This window comes from Plectropomus leopardus, chromosome 11, assembly GCF_026936395.1.
Source record: "Plectropomus leopardus strain MGB_pleo_1.0 chromosome 11, ASM2693639v1, whole genome shotgun sequence".
NCBI classification, from domain to species: Eukaryota; Metazoa; Chordata; class Actinopteri; order Perciformes; family Serranidae; genus Plectropomus; species Plectropomus leopardus.
Window position 1 is genome coordinate 3,102,701 of NC_142186.1, and position 15,457 is coordinate 3,118,157.

General features: G+C 39.8%; 2 protein-coding genes across 2 annotated transcripts in view; both read left to right on the forward strand.

Moving 5' to 3' along the window:
* The window catches only part of ascc3 (activating signal cointegrator 1 complex subunit 3), a 203,964-nt gene extending 196,069 nt beyond the window's left edge, over positions 1-7,895 (forward strand). Inside the window, exons 39-42 of the mRNA XM_042490728.2 lie at positions 483-630; positions 3,971-4,177; positions 4,840-5,015; positions 7,152-7,895. Of these exons, the coding sequence (XP_042346662.2) occupies positions 483-630; positions 3,971-4,177; positions 4,840-5,015; positions 7,152-7,299 (679 nt within the window). The 3' untranslated portion in view covers positions 7,300-7,895. The remainder of the gene's footprint in view (positions 1-482; positions 631-3,970; positions 4,178-4,839; positions 5,016-7,151) is intronic.
* Positions 7,896-14,208: 6,313 nt separating this feature from the next.
* Positions 14,209-15,457, forward strand: part of sim1a (SIM bHLH transcription factor 1a) — a 28,478-nt gene continuing 27,229 nt past the window's right edge. Inside the window, exons 1-2 of the mRNA XM_042490674.2 lie at positions 14,209-14,315; positions 14,523-15,044. Of these exons, the coding sequence (XP_042346608.1) occupies positions 14,870-15,044 (175 nt within the window). The 5' untranslated portion in view covers positions 14,209-14,315; positions 14,523-14,869. The remainder of the gene's footprint in view (positions 14,316-14,522; positions 15,045-15,457) is intronic.

The following is a 15,457-nucleotide window of genomic DNA, read 5'->3' on the forward strand; positions in this document are numbered from 1 at the left end:
ATTCATGAGAAAACAGAATGCTCTGTGGCTTTGAACAGCTGCTCTCTCATTTTAGTGCAGAGCGTCAGATTGAGCTGTACCACGCCCACTCTGCTCTGCTCCATGGCTGTCGTCATGGAGAAATATTTGTAGTACAGCCAGTAGGGACGCCCTCTCTCTGAAATGACTTCTGCCATGTGCCAGATTTTCTAAAAACCTGAAAACAGCCAAGAGGAGGTGCAGAAGGCAAGTGTTCTCTCAGACCACCTGCATAACAATACGCTCAGATTTTATTGTAGGAATTTTGCCTGATAAAAATGAAACAGCCTCAGGGTCAGGCTCAAGGTCTGGCATCCATTTCATTTTGTGTAAACACAATAAAAATGGTAGGGAGGGATGAGAAAGGAAGAGCTGCAGTCCCTGTGGTGAGAGACAGGGGGGGACATGGGGTGGGATTTATTGTGATGACTAACAATCTCTCCCCTCCCTCTTTGACTCTGCAGGAAATGGGCAAACAGGAAGGGGAGGAGCAACGCAGGCTTCAACGGGCCAATCGAAGGACTTCCTGAGTTGATTGCTGCCTGCGATGGAAAGGAAAGTGTCTTTGCTGCCATCCTCGGCCAAGAGTTCCAATCAAGTCAGATCACCCAGGTAAGACACCAAGAACACTGAGAATAAAGAGGTCCATCATAATCAGGAGAGCAGGGATACTGATCCTGCTTTGCTTTGGGGCCACTTTTGCAACATGACAGGAGGTCCGAGGCCAGTCACAGCAGCTCCATACATGTTTCTAGGGTTTTGGGACATTTCTATGATTTAAGGGCATTTCTCACATTTTTGGACATTTCTTAGAATTAAGGACATTTTTATGATTTTAGGTTGTTTCTTGTTTCTATGATTTTAAGGTGTTTCTGGGATTATAGGACATTTCTAGGATTTTATGACATTTCTGTGACATTTGTAGGATTTTAGAGGGTTTTTTTTAGGATTTTAGGATGTTTCTTGTTTCAAGTATTATAAGATTTGTCTGGGATTTTAGGTTATTTCTGGGATTTTAGGATGATTCTAGGATTTTAAGACTCTAAGATTTTAGGACATTTCTACACTTTTAGAGTGTTTCTAGGATTTTAGGACGTTTCTAAGATTTTTGGGCATTTTTAGGGTTTTAAGACGTCTCTAGGATTTTAGGACATTTCTAGGATTGTAGGACATTAGGGTCTTAGCTAGGACCTCTGTTGGGGGGTGTGGGGGATCCTCCACTGGCACTTTTTTGATAGCTCTATTTGATGCTGTTTTATTAGGTTTTGCAATTTATTGACACCTAACTTACAAAAAGCAATTCCCTGTGGGATTCGCTTTATTTTTGTTGTGAATTAGAAAATGGTTTTAGGGGCTGCCTGACACCCTATCTGGGGCCAGATTTGGCCCCGCTTGCCTTAAGTTGAGTATCACTGCAGTAAGTGTGTACTTTGGAGAATGCTGATTTACTAAAGAAATAACAGAAAACAATAAAAAAAAACAGATTGCATTGCTCTTCAGAATGAACCTATTCCCACATTTAGTGCATGCAGACCACACACCATCTCACGCACACACACCGTTATCAGTGACGTGCCATGAGCAGTCTTGCCACTGTGCTCCCAGATACCTCCAGGATCCCCAATTACAGCTCCACTGATAGGGTTTACAGCTCCAATTTAAGTGCTAATTGCAGCAGTAATGAGAGTGTCCGGGCACGACGGCAGGCCCTGTGGCTTCACCCAATCAGTGTCCCCGCTTCCCTCCTTCTCCACCTGTACTCCCCTTCCACCCCCACCCCCCCGCAGTGTGGCGGCCTCTCTAATTAAATAATTAGATGTGCAGCAGCGTTCCTGTCTGACTTGCCCAGGGAGAGTAATCCTCACATAAATAGCTTTTGCCGGGTGAATCAGAGAGGCTTTTCTCCTCGCAGACCTCAATACACTGCCACTCACACACACACACACACACACACACACACACACACGCACGCACGCACACACACACACACACACACACACACACACACAAACACACTCACCCTCTTCCACCAGTGTATTTTTCCTGTCACTCTCTCTGTGCTTTTATCTTTCGTATGTCTTATGTCTTCTGCAAGGTGGGCCTTTTGGGTTGAGCCAAATTTTAAATTCTCCATAAAAACACTTAAGACCAGAGAGCAGTGTCTGTTAGAAAGAACCGAGATTTTAGCAAACAGCAGACTGACGGGACAGAAGCTGACGGATGTGTCCATCAGACACAGACCTCTCTTTAAAGCTCTCATTTCCTCAGAATTTTGTACTGCCTTTGTGAGCACAACTTTCATTTAAAAAGTTAAAGAAACAGGCTGGTTTTCATTTCTATAGCTTTCAGTTATTCATGTGCGGAGTTGGAAATCAACTTTTTGAATTTAGCATCATATTTTGTGAATTTTAAACTCTACCAGCCAGTGAAATTATGTACTTTTTAAAAAATTATTGGTGCATAATAATGTGGAATATGACCATCTCGGACACATCTTCATTTCTGGACACAGTCACACCATCTGTTATTCTTATACAATTTTTAAAAATTCCATAACAGACAGACAAGCAAGAAGTAAATAAAACTAAACAATATTGACAATAAGAGCCCCACTTTCCCATGAGTGTGGACAACAACACACCAACAATAACAAGAACATACCTGGTCAATACCTCATAATAGTAACAAAATTAGATAAGGGAGAAGATAGAAATCATTCACTGTGTAAAGCATAACAATATATATTGTAAAACTTCAATTAATACCCCGGGCTGATTTTTGGTAAAACCACTGAACTCAACAGGTGTATATTTGGGACAGGCTGATATGAACTTTTAATTCCTTTCACATAAAAATGTGACTCAGCAAAGACGAAAATTCAATAAAAAAAATTGCATCTTTTGTTTACTCTGCTGGTATTACGTTGTCTTTGGTGCTTCATTATTTCAGTAAAATGAAGCGAAATGATGCATTGTAGAGAATCTTACCAAGCTAACCATGTGTGTAGCATGTCCAAATTAACAAAAGTTTAAACATTTATAGAGTGGTGAAGTATTGAGTCCTAAAACATGGAGGTCCGTTTTGCACTTCTGATTCCCTTGTCTCAGGGTCTCTGAGTTTTTTGAATGGGTTTTTGGTAAAATGCCTCAAATAAAGTCTGTGATTAACACAGGCTAAAGATAATTAGATGTTTTGTTCTGCAACATAAAATATGTCTGCATAAACCCAATTTTTGAACTTTTAAGGTTTTACGCGTCTTATAAAAGATGCTAACAAGTGGCTAAACTGGACTACAGTGTTTGTCAGGGATGTTAGACGTCATCACGCCGGACAAAGAAACTACTGGTGAGACTAGCATGACATAGCCATGATCATTAGTTAGATCAGGTCACGCTAACAGGAGATAGTTTTGTAGAAAATTAAACGTAAATCAAATGAGAAATTGAACGATTCATGGTGGTGACGTTTAAGTCTTGCGACCACGATGTAGTTCGTGTATAGCCTAAAAGTAGCTTTTTGCTTTTGGCGATTTCATTTGCGCTTCAAAACACACAAAAGTGGTGTTCATCTGTGAAAATTATCATACTGAACAAAACGTTTAAGTATCATAAACTTGTGTTCATCGCAGAGCATATTTTTGCTATAATCGAAAATCCCATTCAAAAATCCCATAGGACGAGGGAACCAGTGCGATGCTAGCCTTTCTGGTTGGCCTACAAAAATACATCATTCCTTCACCACTCTATATTTGTATGCATTATCTAAGCAGCTAACTAACATTATTTCCAGCAGGTAGCCAACAATTCGTTTTATACATCCAAAGAACTGGTATTAAAATTAACTAAATGGCAACCGGGCCTCTAATTGAGACAGGGCTTTGTTTGTCAAAATGTGTAGCTGGGCTAATAAAAGGGACTAAGATTTTATTTGACGATTAACGGTCCCTCTTCAGGCATGGTCCTTCCTGAGTCACCTCCCAGTGCTGGAGGTGGAGATGAACGTGAAGGGCTGGTGGGAGGGGAGCCAGGAGCAGACGGAGCGTCCCCTGCCAGCAGCTGGAGCCAACCTGAAGGATGAGAGCAGCTGGCTGGATGTCCACGCCGACCAGGAGTACGTCCTGCAGGTGTCACTGAGACGCATCAACCTGGGACAGCAGAGGGTCAGTATGCCCAGTAGTACCAGGTATCGGCTTTGTGGCAGCAGCAAACAGCCGACACACAGTCAGGGACGAGCTGGTGAACACAGTGGAGCATTTAGCAATTAAGGATGCAGATATTTCCATCCGCAGTTGGTGGAGACCAAAAACGAGCTTTAAGCAAGTGAATGGACTTAAACACAAACAGGACTCCAATTATATAATGTTACTTCCTCCCTATGTAAATAAGCAACTGTTTGACAACAAGTAAGAGAGTAACAGGATAGTGAATATTAGACTAACATTCATCAGGGGTCTGTGTACTTTGCAGCTAAAGGATTTTCGTTTTGACACAAGCTGTTTCCCATTTAGAAGTAGGAAGAAAAAAAACAGAAAACAAAACATTTTAAAGAAGAAAATGTGCTTCTGGCTCTTTAATCTGTTAGTTTAACTGAACAATTATGAACAGGGGTGTATCAAAAAACAACCTAATCCCTCCACATAAAGGCCCCTCAGCTGAGATCTCATGATTAGTTCAGCCTGATATGTGAGTGTGTAAAAGCATCTGTGGAGCAGTGCTGATGTACAGTATGTGTGTGTGTGTGTGTGTGTGTGTGTGTGTGTGTGTGTGTGTGTGTGTGTGTGTGTGTGTGTGTGTTTGTGTGTGTGTGTGTTTGTGTTCTCAGAGGAAGCAGGACAGTAAGGCCCAGGCTCCCAGGTTCCCCAAGATGAAGGATGAGGGCTGGTTCCTGGTGGTGGGAGAGGTGGATCGCAGGGAGCTGCTGGCTGTCAAACGGGTCGGATATGTGCGCCACCACTCGGCTGTGTCTGTGGCTTTCTACACACCAGAGAAGACGGGAAAGTAAGCAGCCATACATAAACACAAGCTTTACCCACACACTCTGTGCAGGTACAGTCATGACAGGAGACGCCTCAGTTTGTCTGTTTCAGGTCAGACAAGATGAAGTGCTCCAACAAACACTCTCATGCGCACACTAGTCCAACATTTTCACATATACAGGGTTCCTGCAGGTAAAGGTGAGGCAGATGTAAGACTTTTTAAGACTTTTTTTAATGCCACTAAGACTAAGTTTAAGACCAGTTTTCTAATAAACAAAATTGAAGGACAATTGCCCGGATGTTTACTGTAACATAAAACATGTTTTTTTGTCTAGTGAAAACTTTAGATTATCTACATCAAATGTTGAAAAAAGTGTGAAACTCTGCATGTGAGATTCCACTGCTTGGATTCCCATCATGATGAGTTTAAGCAGAGGAATTTATGAAATGATTTAATATAAAAATATAGAAATATAAAATATATAAACAATTATTTTGAGATTTCACTGTGCAACGTGATAAAAAAAAAACATAATTCCCACCTCCCATGTCTGGGCATTTTTAAGACTTTTGAAAGAAAATTTATAATTTAAGTCATTTTAATACCAATTAAGACATTATTTTTAGATTAATGAATTCATTGCCTTTTAAGACTTCTTAATGATTCGTAGGAACACCGATATATTTAACAATCTGAAAGCAGGCTGCAAGCTTGGAGCTACTCCCCACAGGTCAAGGATCTCATAGTGTGTCAGTAATTGTGATCAATTCTCAGGGGAAAGTGAGCGCTTTGGTTGGCAATATAAATCAGTCACTTCACTAGAATATGGAAGATTGTTTCTTCCAGCTAGTTTCAGATGCCCTGCCTCATAATAATGGACACTATACTGTGGGAAGTGATCAGACCCCTTCTAAAGACCAAGACGCTGGAGAAACAATATACGAATTTTCTCTTATTTTTGCTCGTATACAGGATTTGTTCTTATTTTGTCAGTATCAATCAAGTATTGGGATTCACCGATGTTTTCTCATTTTTGCTTTTCTCTTAGATAAGAGAGTTTTATAAAATTTGTGTGCTTATTTCAAAAAAATTCTGAGATTAGATCTTTTCTTGCCTCCCTTGGATTTATACATGGGTCATACATGTTTTAATTTTCTCTCGCCTGGACTGTTATGCTCTTACCCGTCAGAGCTTCCTTCACCCACTTCAACTGGTGCAGAACGCTGCTGCCTGAATCTTAACCAGCACTGAAAAAATGAACACATTACTCCTGTGCTAACAAATTTACTCACCACATCGATTCTAAAGGTTTAATAATCATTTTAAAGCATTACATGGCCTTTCTGTCGCTGTGCTTGTTGTTGCTTATTCTCTGCTTGTAACGAAAGGCAATGTCTTTGCTTTTGGAGCTGCCAAACTGTGGAACACTTTGCCCACTGAGATCAGACTCTCTGCATCATTAGCATCTTCTAATCCCTTCTCAAAACTTTCAGTTATAGAAAAGCATTTAAAAAGGTTCATATGTTGCTCGGTTTTATCATCCCTCTGCAGCCATTGCAAGTTAGTACTTTTTATACTTTTTTTATTCCCCAGTATTTATACGTATATGTATGATCACTGTGTTGTTTGCATTGTTTGTTGTTGTTTATTGCTGCCTTCTTTTGATCTGCTGCTTTTCTTTAAAGCGCTTTGTGACCTTGCTAAGAAAAGTGCTACATAAATAAATTTTTTTAAATTATTTTATTAATTTATTATATATTTGTTATTTTTTTGTATCTTGCTTGAAATATGTTACGCTGCCTTTACAATTTCTGGTGATATTGCTTTATTTTGTCCGTGTCCATAAGCTCTCAGGAAACGTGCACAAATACGGACAAAATTACGGGCAGCAGGCTCCATACCTTTCCATATACATAACATTGAGCATAAATCAGCCTTTAGGATTTGCAGCAACAGTGTGAGACTGAGTCAAATTGGATTTATTTACATTAAGAAAAATACAGATACATCACCGGAGTTATTCTTTAACCAAACAGAAAGGAAAAACAGTTTATACTGAGAGGAAAACTGAAACTGTAGAAATTACCATAGCAACAACAAACCCTGTGAATCCATGTGTTTGTTCTGTCTGCTCATCCCTGTACCTCCTGGTTCCAGGTGTATCTACACTCTGTACCTGATGAGTGACAGCTACCTGGGTCTGGACCAGCAGTACGACATCCACCTGAACGTCACAGCTGCCAGCATCGCTGCTCAGGTCAACACCGAGGTGTCGGACTCGGTGAGCCAGCTGTCCCTCAGCTGAGAGCACTGACAGGAAAACACACCCGAGGGGTGACTGAGCTGACTGGGTTCAGGGTTTTTCTATTCTATCACTGATCTCTGCTGATCGCTGCATTCCTCTGATTGTTTCACAGTTTACTATTCTGCTTTGGCAACTTTGTATGAGCTTTCCTTATCTACTTCTGCTTCAGGCATTTTTCACACTGGCAGTGACCTTCAACTCTTTCTTAACAGTCATATTGCAACTGCAGTGCATGCTGGTTAATTGAAGCCACTGTTGGTGCAGAAAAACATGACACTTGTGCCTCCACGATGGATTTCTTTGATTACTTCATATCAGGGTAAAATGGGCCGTCTAGAAGAATATCTTGTGATTCTTTCAAAAAGAAAAGTTTTAGTTTGAAGATATTTAATGTTTTCATTTTATTGATTGAAGCTAATTTCAAACTGAATTACAAAAGGAACTTTCTGGCCAAACCCTCAGCCAGTGATGTCACAGCAGGTGTTTCCTCCAATTTTCACAAGATGTGTCCTTCAAAGTCTGTACTTCTAGACCAGATACATTTGGCAACAACACTTCCACATGTTGCTGTGAAATAAATCTTTCTTTTGTCAAAACTTCTTCCTCAAAGTCTGATAATTCTATGATAATATGATATAGGCCTCGGTAGGCTTCTAATGAGTTAAGCTGCACAACGAGTCATTCGACCACATCTAAAGAAAAAGAAACGTTCATAGTGGCTGTTTCTGTAATGTTTTTATTTCTTCAACATTCATAACAACATCAATATGGTTAAATGTAAACACTCCACATTAATGTGTGTTTACAGAAAAGTTGTAAAAAAAACTTTTGTGCATCCAGAGGGAGCTGCATGAGGTATGATAAATGACTTCACGTAATATCACTTGTGGAGATAGAAATAAGTGAGCTCACCAGACCTCTGTAGCCTGCTCCTCCTCTCTGCCTGGGGCTCCGGCCTACATCAGCCAGTCCTAGCATAACACACCTGAAGAACTGACCAAACTGTAGACAGTCAAGTTGGATTGTGGGTTATGTAGGTGCCAGATTTTGACAAGGAAGAAGAATGCAAAGAATAAAAAAGAAAAAAAAAGATTCTGGTTCTTATGCATCAATTTTAATCATTTTCCCACCTAGCCAGAGGTATTAGGTTTTCAGATCTGTCTCTCCGTCTATACATCCCATTTTTGCGAATGCGTTTTCTCAACGTTGAGGTAATTTCTATAAATTTGGCACAAGCATCCACTTAAACTTGAGAATGAACTGATTCATTTCCAGTGGTCAAGGATCATCATCACTATGCATTATCTATCTTAAGATCTCAAGAACACCATCAGGTAATTTCTCAAAATTTGGCACAAACAAGGATGAAACTGATTACATTTTGGTGGTCAAAGGTCAAGGTCACTATGACCATGTGGTCATCCCATTCTTGTGAACTTTGTATCTCAAGAACAGATTATGAATTCCTTCAAATTTGGCACAAATGTCATCTTGGAATCAAGGATGAACTGATTAGATTTTGGTTTTAAAGGGTCAAGGTCAGCTTTTGCATCCATCTCATTCCTGTGAACACAGGGTCTCGAGAAGAGGAAATTTCCTTGAATTAGGCACAAACATTCACTTGGACTCAGTGGTGAACTGATTACATTTTGGTGGTCAAAGGTCAAGGTCACTGTGACCTCACAAAACACAACAACTCAAGACTGATAATAATGAAAATGGCATCCCTGTTATACTGGGTACTGGTTGTAAACCTTGATTAAGTTAAGGTGACTGAAACTCTTGGTTAGAATTGGGGAGAGATCATGGTTATGGTTGAAAATAAAAGTTATTTAAGGCCTGAGAAAAATCTAAACTTCAGTCTCTGGCAGGAGAGTCAGATGTGCTACACGTCTGTATCAGCCCAGCCTTTACAAACTTACATCTGCCTCATACATAATGGCCACACCGCTTCATGTGCAGGCCTTTTTTCAGCGCAGACTTTTTTTCTGGTCATAGTAGGAAAAGCACAGGTGTTACTAACAACATTACTGATGGTTTGCTTCTATTCAAGTGTCCCAGTAAGCCATAACAGTAAGTGTGACAGTGAGCCAGCATGCACAGTACCAGGAGCCTGAAACTGGAGCAGCCAAATGGAATTCAGTCATCATTCATTAGATTTTACACCTGTGCCTCTGCTACTGTGTCGTGTCAACAAGTCTGCTGTGAAAAGGGCCCTCTGGCACTGAACATTGTCACTGGCATGTTCCCTGGTGGGCACAGAATCTGTAATATAAACTAAATGTCACTGGGATATGCAAAGTCCCTCGCCTTTTAGTGTCTACCATGGGACCTCATTTTGGAAAACATGGACTGACGTTAACAGCAAGAGACTAATAATCTGTTTATCTTGTTTGAATTGCAGCATTAATGCATATGGACATTTTTGCACATTTAACACACAATTCTAAAGTTTAAGTCTAAATTTTGCTAAGACTATGTTCTTTTATTTGATCTTGGAATTTCCTGCTCAGCTCCTACAATAAGTTTAAAATACACTGTGGACATAAAATTGCTACATTCGTGCACATTGAAACCCATTCAAACTGCAGTGTTTGATCCCACAGCCATCAAAACATAAAAACATGCATATATAAAATATCTGAATGAAAATGGCTTCTGTGGGTACCCATAAGTTTCACCAAAACTTGAGAAAGCTTGTTCCCAGTAAATGTTTGGTTCTTTATATGATCAATGTACTCCTTCAACTCACAGCTGTTTACTTGTCCCAATCTGGTCACCCCTTTGAATATTTTCTGGGAACGCCACCGCCATGGTGGTTCACTGAAATGGGAGGGACTTTGCTCCTGAGTGGGATTATAGTTAGTATATAACAAGCTAATGTTACAATGCCAGAAACATCGAGAAATGCTTCTGCAGCCATGACTCTGTGATACAGTATCAATTCTATTGTCCCTCTGGGATCAACTCAAAAATAGAATCTGTATTTCTGAGAATTAACTGCCATGACACAAGTAAAGTTTGAAGTCAATTTGAATTCAAATAAAAAAAATAAAAAATAAAAAAATTACCTAGAATCTCAAAGTTTTGATAATCAAACAGAAGCCAACCACTGTCTGGCTCATATATGGGGGTGGGGGGGTGGGGGGGGGGGGGGAATAAGGGCTTGGAGTAACTGAAAAATTCCAAAAATCCATCCAAGTCAGGTTAGCAGCAAATAGCGACAATTAGGAAACAGAGGTCACGTCCCCTGCTATACTTCTGGGAATTTTGGAGGTTTATTGACCCGTGAAGGAGTTAATACAAACTGTGACATTAGAATGAAAGGATTGTGTATTTTCACCACAGTCACTCGAAACAGCATGTTGAAGGGCCGGCCACCCCGTTTCTATTTATTCCTGTCGCTTGCATTGAAAGAAGGGAACAGCATGTGGGAGATAACATTTACAAAATCATTAAAAGTTAGAGACATTAATAAACGCTGATATTGGTGGGGTGGGGGTTGAATCTTTGAAAGTATTTTATCTGTGTTTGGTCAAAGATTTCTCCTTGGGTCAAGTTGCACTCGGGTAGAATTTCAATTTATGACCTCAATATTTTTTTTAAAAAATCCAGGCTCTGCCATTAAGCAGCAGAATTTTAATTCCTAACAGATCTGTTTCCTTGAATTACCCAAACAAATCCGAAAATGCCCAGATCCCTTGCAAATGCTATTTTTACTAGAAAGCATCAACCCTATAATTTCTCTCTCTGTGCAGTTTGTACAGTTTTTCCATGCTGGATACATAACCACGGGTTCACTTTCTGGCAAATTGATTAAACACAAATTAGTTCAGGAATATATACATAAAAGCACAAAACTGAAACAATGAAGGTTTTGAATTTTTCACATGGACCCTCATCAGGACAAGGCTTCAGGTCAAGTAATAAAACAAAACCCACCTAATGTCAGCTGATGTGTTTTATTGATGCATGTTTCCACATAAATGTTCAGTCAGCACCAACATGTTACATACAGAAAGAGTTGAGCTTTAGGGGCCTCTTGCAGGGGAACTGCCTTTGGGCCCTATAGGCCCTGAGGCAATAGAAGCAATTTCAAAAATTGCCCTGTTTTTATAGGCCTTATGTCAAATTTAAAATCTTCTTTGTTTTATTTAGTAGGCTGTCATGCTGCATGTTTTTCAAAAAATGAGTGTTTAAACCAGAGGGCTGCAAAGAAAAAGGGGCAGCATAATAATTTGACATCACGAAAAATTATTTTGTCCAATCAAAAGCCAGAAATATTTAACGTCTGAAACCTAAGCAACCTGGCCTCATTTCTGTCAAAAACATGGGATGGTGTTATGAGTTATTATTATTATTATTATTATTATTATTATTATTATTATTATTATTATTATTATTATTATTATTATTATTATTATAGTAATCATATCTCCAATTTGATTCCCTTTTAATTATTATTATTCCCTATTTTTTAATTACACTTCCCCCCTTCTCTTTCCTATGTCATTACTGTAATGTAATTGTTATTTACGACATCTATTGCATGAGAGGGATCCCTCCTCAGTAGTCTTCCTGAGGTTTCTACCATTTTTCCCCTGTTAAAGTGTTTTTGGGGAGTTTTTCCTTGGTCGATGTGAGGGTCTAAGGACAGAGGGATGTCGTATGCTGTAAAGCCCTCTGAGGCAAACTGTGATTTGTAATAATGGGCTTTATAAATAAAATTGACTTGGCTTGACACCTATTTCTAGTTTCACGCAATTTGCGGGACATCGCTTGCCAAGTTGTTCATTGTCTTTTTAGCCATGTACTGAAAAAGAAATCAAACCAAACTGCTCAATTTTTAAGGCTGAAATGCACGCGAGAGGCGTCTGAATGCAGCAAAAGAAAACTGATATCGTTCCGGATATAGGGGCTCTGCTATCAGGAAAAGCAGCAAATTCCCAAAATCTGGAAACCTGCAACAATAAAACAATGCATAAAAATAATTAGTATATCTGTTACATTTTCTGATGAGGAAAATTCAAGCATGTCATTTTTTAAGTTATGTTAATGTGACAGTTCAAAGGGAACTTTCTGGATACGAACCTATTTAATTTAAAAATAGGCTAATTTAATCCTCTTATACTTGAGTTAGAATGTGTTCACTGTGCTTCCTTATTATTAAGACAATTTTTGTTTGTTAGATTTTTTTAATTTATCTTTTGCTATCATGGTGTTTCAGCAGTATGATCTTATTGTGATTTCTGGGCTATGAAGTCCTTCCCCATTTTCGAGCGTCATATTTTCCACAGTCGCAGTCTAATTAGTATACAGTTGAAGCGGAGGTTAAAGCAGCGTCAACCATTCCGTGCGCAAACAGCACCCCGGATCATTTCCTCCCCGCAGGCTGGATCCCATTATACCGAGCCACCGACACCGAGGAGCGGCTGCAACCGGAGAGAGAGAGAGAGAGAGAGAGAGAGAGAGAGAGAGAGAGAGAGAGAGAGGGGACGGTGTGTGCGCGCATCATCATCACCATTCTCCTCCTGTCCTACACGGGTTGGAAAAGGACAGCAGCCGGAGAATATAAGCTTCCCAACAGCACAAAAACTCTATTTAACACTGCCAATGATATGGTGAATTATGATGACGCTGGAAATTATAATGCCTCCAAGGTCACGTTTTTAAAATAGGCCTGTATGAAAGCCTTCCGTGATAAATTAACCATATCCATAGAGACATATCTAGTTGTTGTTCAGGTGGCCCAAAGTGACAAGTTGAGGCTTAATCAGACCGTAGGGCTTCTCTAAACACTACCTGCCATGTGTTCTTAATTTAATGCACTTTCACTGATATCCAGCAGCCCATAGCCATGAATTCAGGGCATTGCTGTAAAAGAGCTTGATGCTCAGTTAATTTTGCCTGAGTAAACAATGGGTTGATGATGATGATGGTGATGGTACCTGTTGGCCGTGCTGCTAAATAATCGGTTAAAATTTAGACCTGTTGGCTATGTGTTTTTATAATGGACAGGACATCCTATGGGACAGAGGCTATTCTATGTGGCCTGTTATAGGCCTGATGTTTTATAATTGTTAGGCTATTTAAAAAATTAAAAACACAACTTTGGTTTAGGCTGCTCCTGTGTACAGAACACCATGAAAAATCCATGCTTTAATCTCACAATTTTCCATCCCGATTTGGTGAACATTATCGTAGACAAAATCTATTTTAATTCACATTTTAAAAACGATTCCCACGTTATTTTAAGATGTAGAGGACGTAGCCTATAGTGTACATACATCGAATTTAGGCCCCATGTGTCCTTTAGGTCATGGAAATAAAACTAACAACAGCAGCACTGCTGAACAGCGCATGCTGGAATATGTTCATATTTTGTACTCTGCGCAAGTTTATTAAAGAGGCCTCTGCCTCCTCAGGTTTGGCCCACAATTTAGCCATAATAAATGCCAAACTGTATTGAAAAATGTGATATGATGCAGTAAATATCGCCACATTATGTTAGATAAAATAGATTTGGTAAGTTAGATAAGTCAATATGTATAGGCGATTGCAAGAGAATTCCACAAATTGTTAAATGGCCGTAAAACAATCATTGCTTGATATTTATTTTTGTTGATAAACCATAAATACTTTAAACAAACCATTTTTAAGGAGATCTGCATACAGTTTTCTCTCAGAGGAGAGTGAACAAACTGGAGGATTTTTCAATACACTTTGTGCCAGAGGTGAACATTTTCACCAGCCAATTCCCGTTCCTCGTGGTACGCGTCATTATGAAGAGTAACCAATAGATACGCGAGAAGAGTACCCAATGGTCCAATAGGATCAGAGTTGCCTGCAGTGGGCGGGTCTTCGAGCCCGCAGCGCTGAGGAGGCTCGAGGATACGCTACTATCCATAACATCACATAGGATGGAAGATATGCGAGGCTTTATGGAGATTCTGCCCGAACACTTTCAAGCCCAACAGGCGTCAATTTAGCAAACTGCCTGCTGTGTCTGCTCTGAGGTAAGCCAACAAGCAGGTGTGCACGTGTAGATGAGTGTGAATTTAAAAAATAAAGCCACTACATTTCTGGAGAAAGATTCAAACAAGTGTCATTTTAGTTTGACGGTAGCTAGCAACTCAGTGTGCAGTTTATAGACGGACACAAGTGATGCTAAACCCAAATGGCGGTTCCAATTAAGTCTGTCTTACACATGTTTTATCTTTTAGGGTCTAATGTCCCCAGCGGGTCCACACTGCCTTTGAACACCAGGTAACGTTATGATGGAGCCCAGTGTGCGGTGAGCCCTCTAATGGGCTGACCAAATCACTGCTAGAAAGCTCAGAAATCCAGGAATTAGCCGCTTCTTGCTCGCCGCCAATCACCGGAACACCTGGAAATATGGGAATGTGCTCGCGCGCCAGCAGCTGTGGATTTTAGGCCGCGCGGAGGGACAAGTCTACTTTCATGTGTGGGGACGTCGCAGCTCCGCTCCTGTGCTATGAGACACCTGGACACTGAGTGACCGCAGCGGGACACACAGCGGAAGAGTAGTCGGTGAAACAGAGACGACAACATGAAGGAGAAATCTAAAAATGCCGCCCGGACTCGACGGGAAAAGGAAAATAGTGAATTTTATGAACTGGCTAAACTCTTGCCACTGCCGTCCGCCATCACCTCCCAGCTGGATAAAGCCTCAATCATCCGGCTCACAACAAGCTACCTGAAAATGAGAATAGTCTTCCCCGAAGGTAAGAGAGCTGCGTTTTAATAATGCGAATGAAATAATGTTAAAAAGAAAAAGAAAACCCATTCAAATAGGATTAAAATGTACTGTCAAAAAATTATAGTATAACACTATAATTAACTAAATAACAATTATAACAATTATACAATTATATATATAATTTAAGATCTAATTATATATAGGACAAAATATATTTAAGAAAAATGATCCAATGTTATTTTATGAGGTTAATGCTATTGCTATTATTTCTTCAGTAGACTAGCTGGTAATATTAGGCCGAAGAATAGTAGGGTACTAGTAATATTTTATTTTATGGCTGCTGTAGCTTAGGCTAAATAATTTTTAAATTGTGTTATTTATTTATTTACTTTGGCCTATTTGACTTTATTTCTGTAGTTTCTTGCAATTCAATTATAC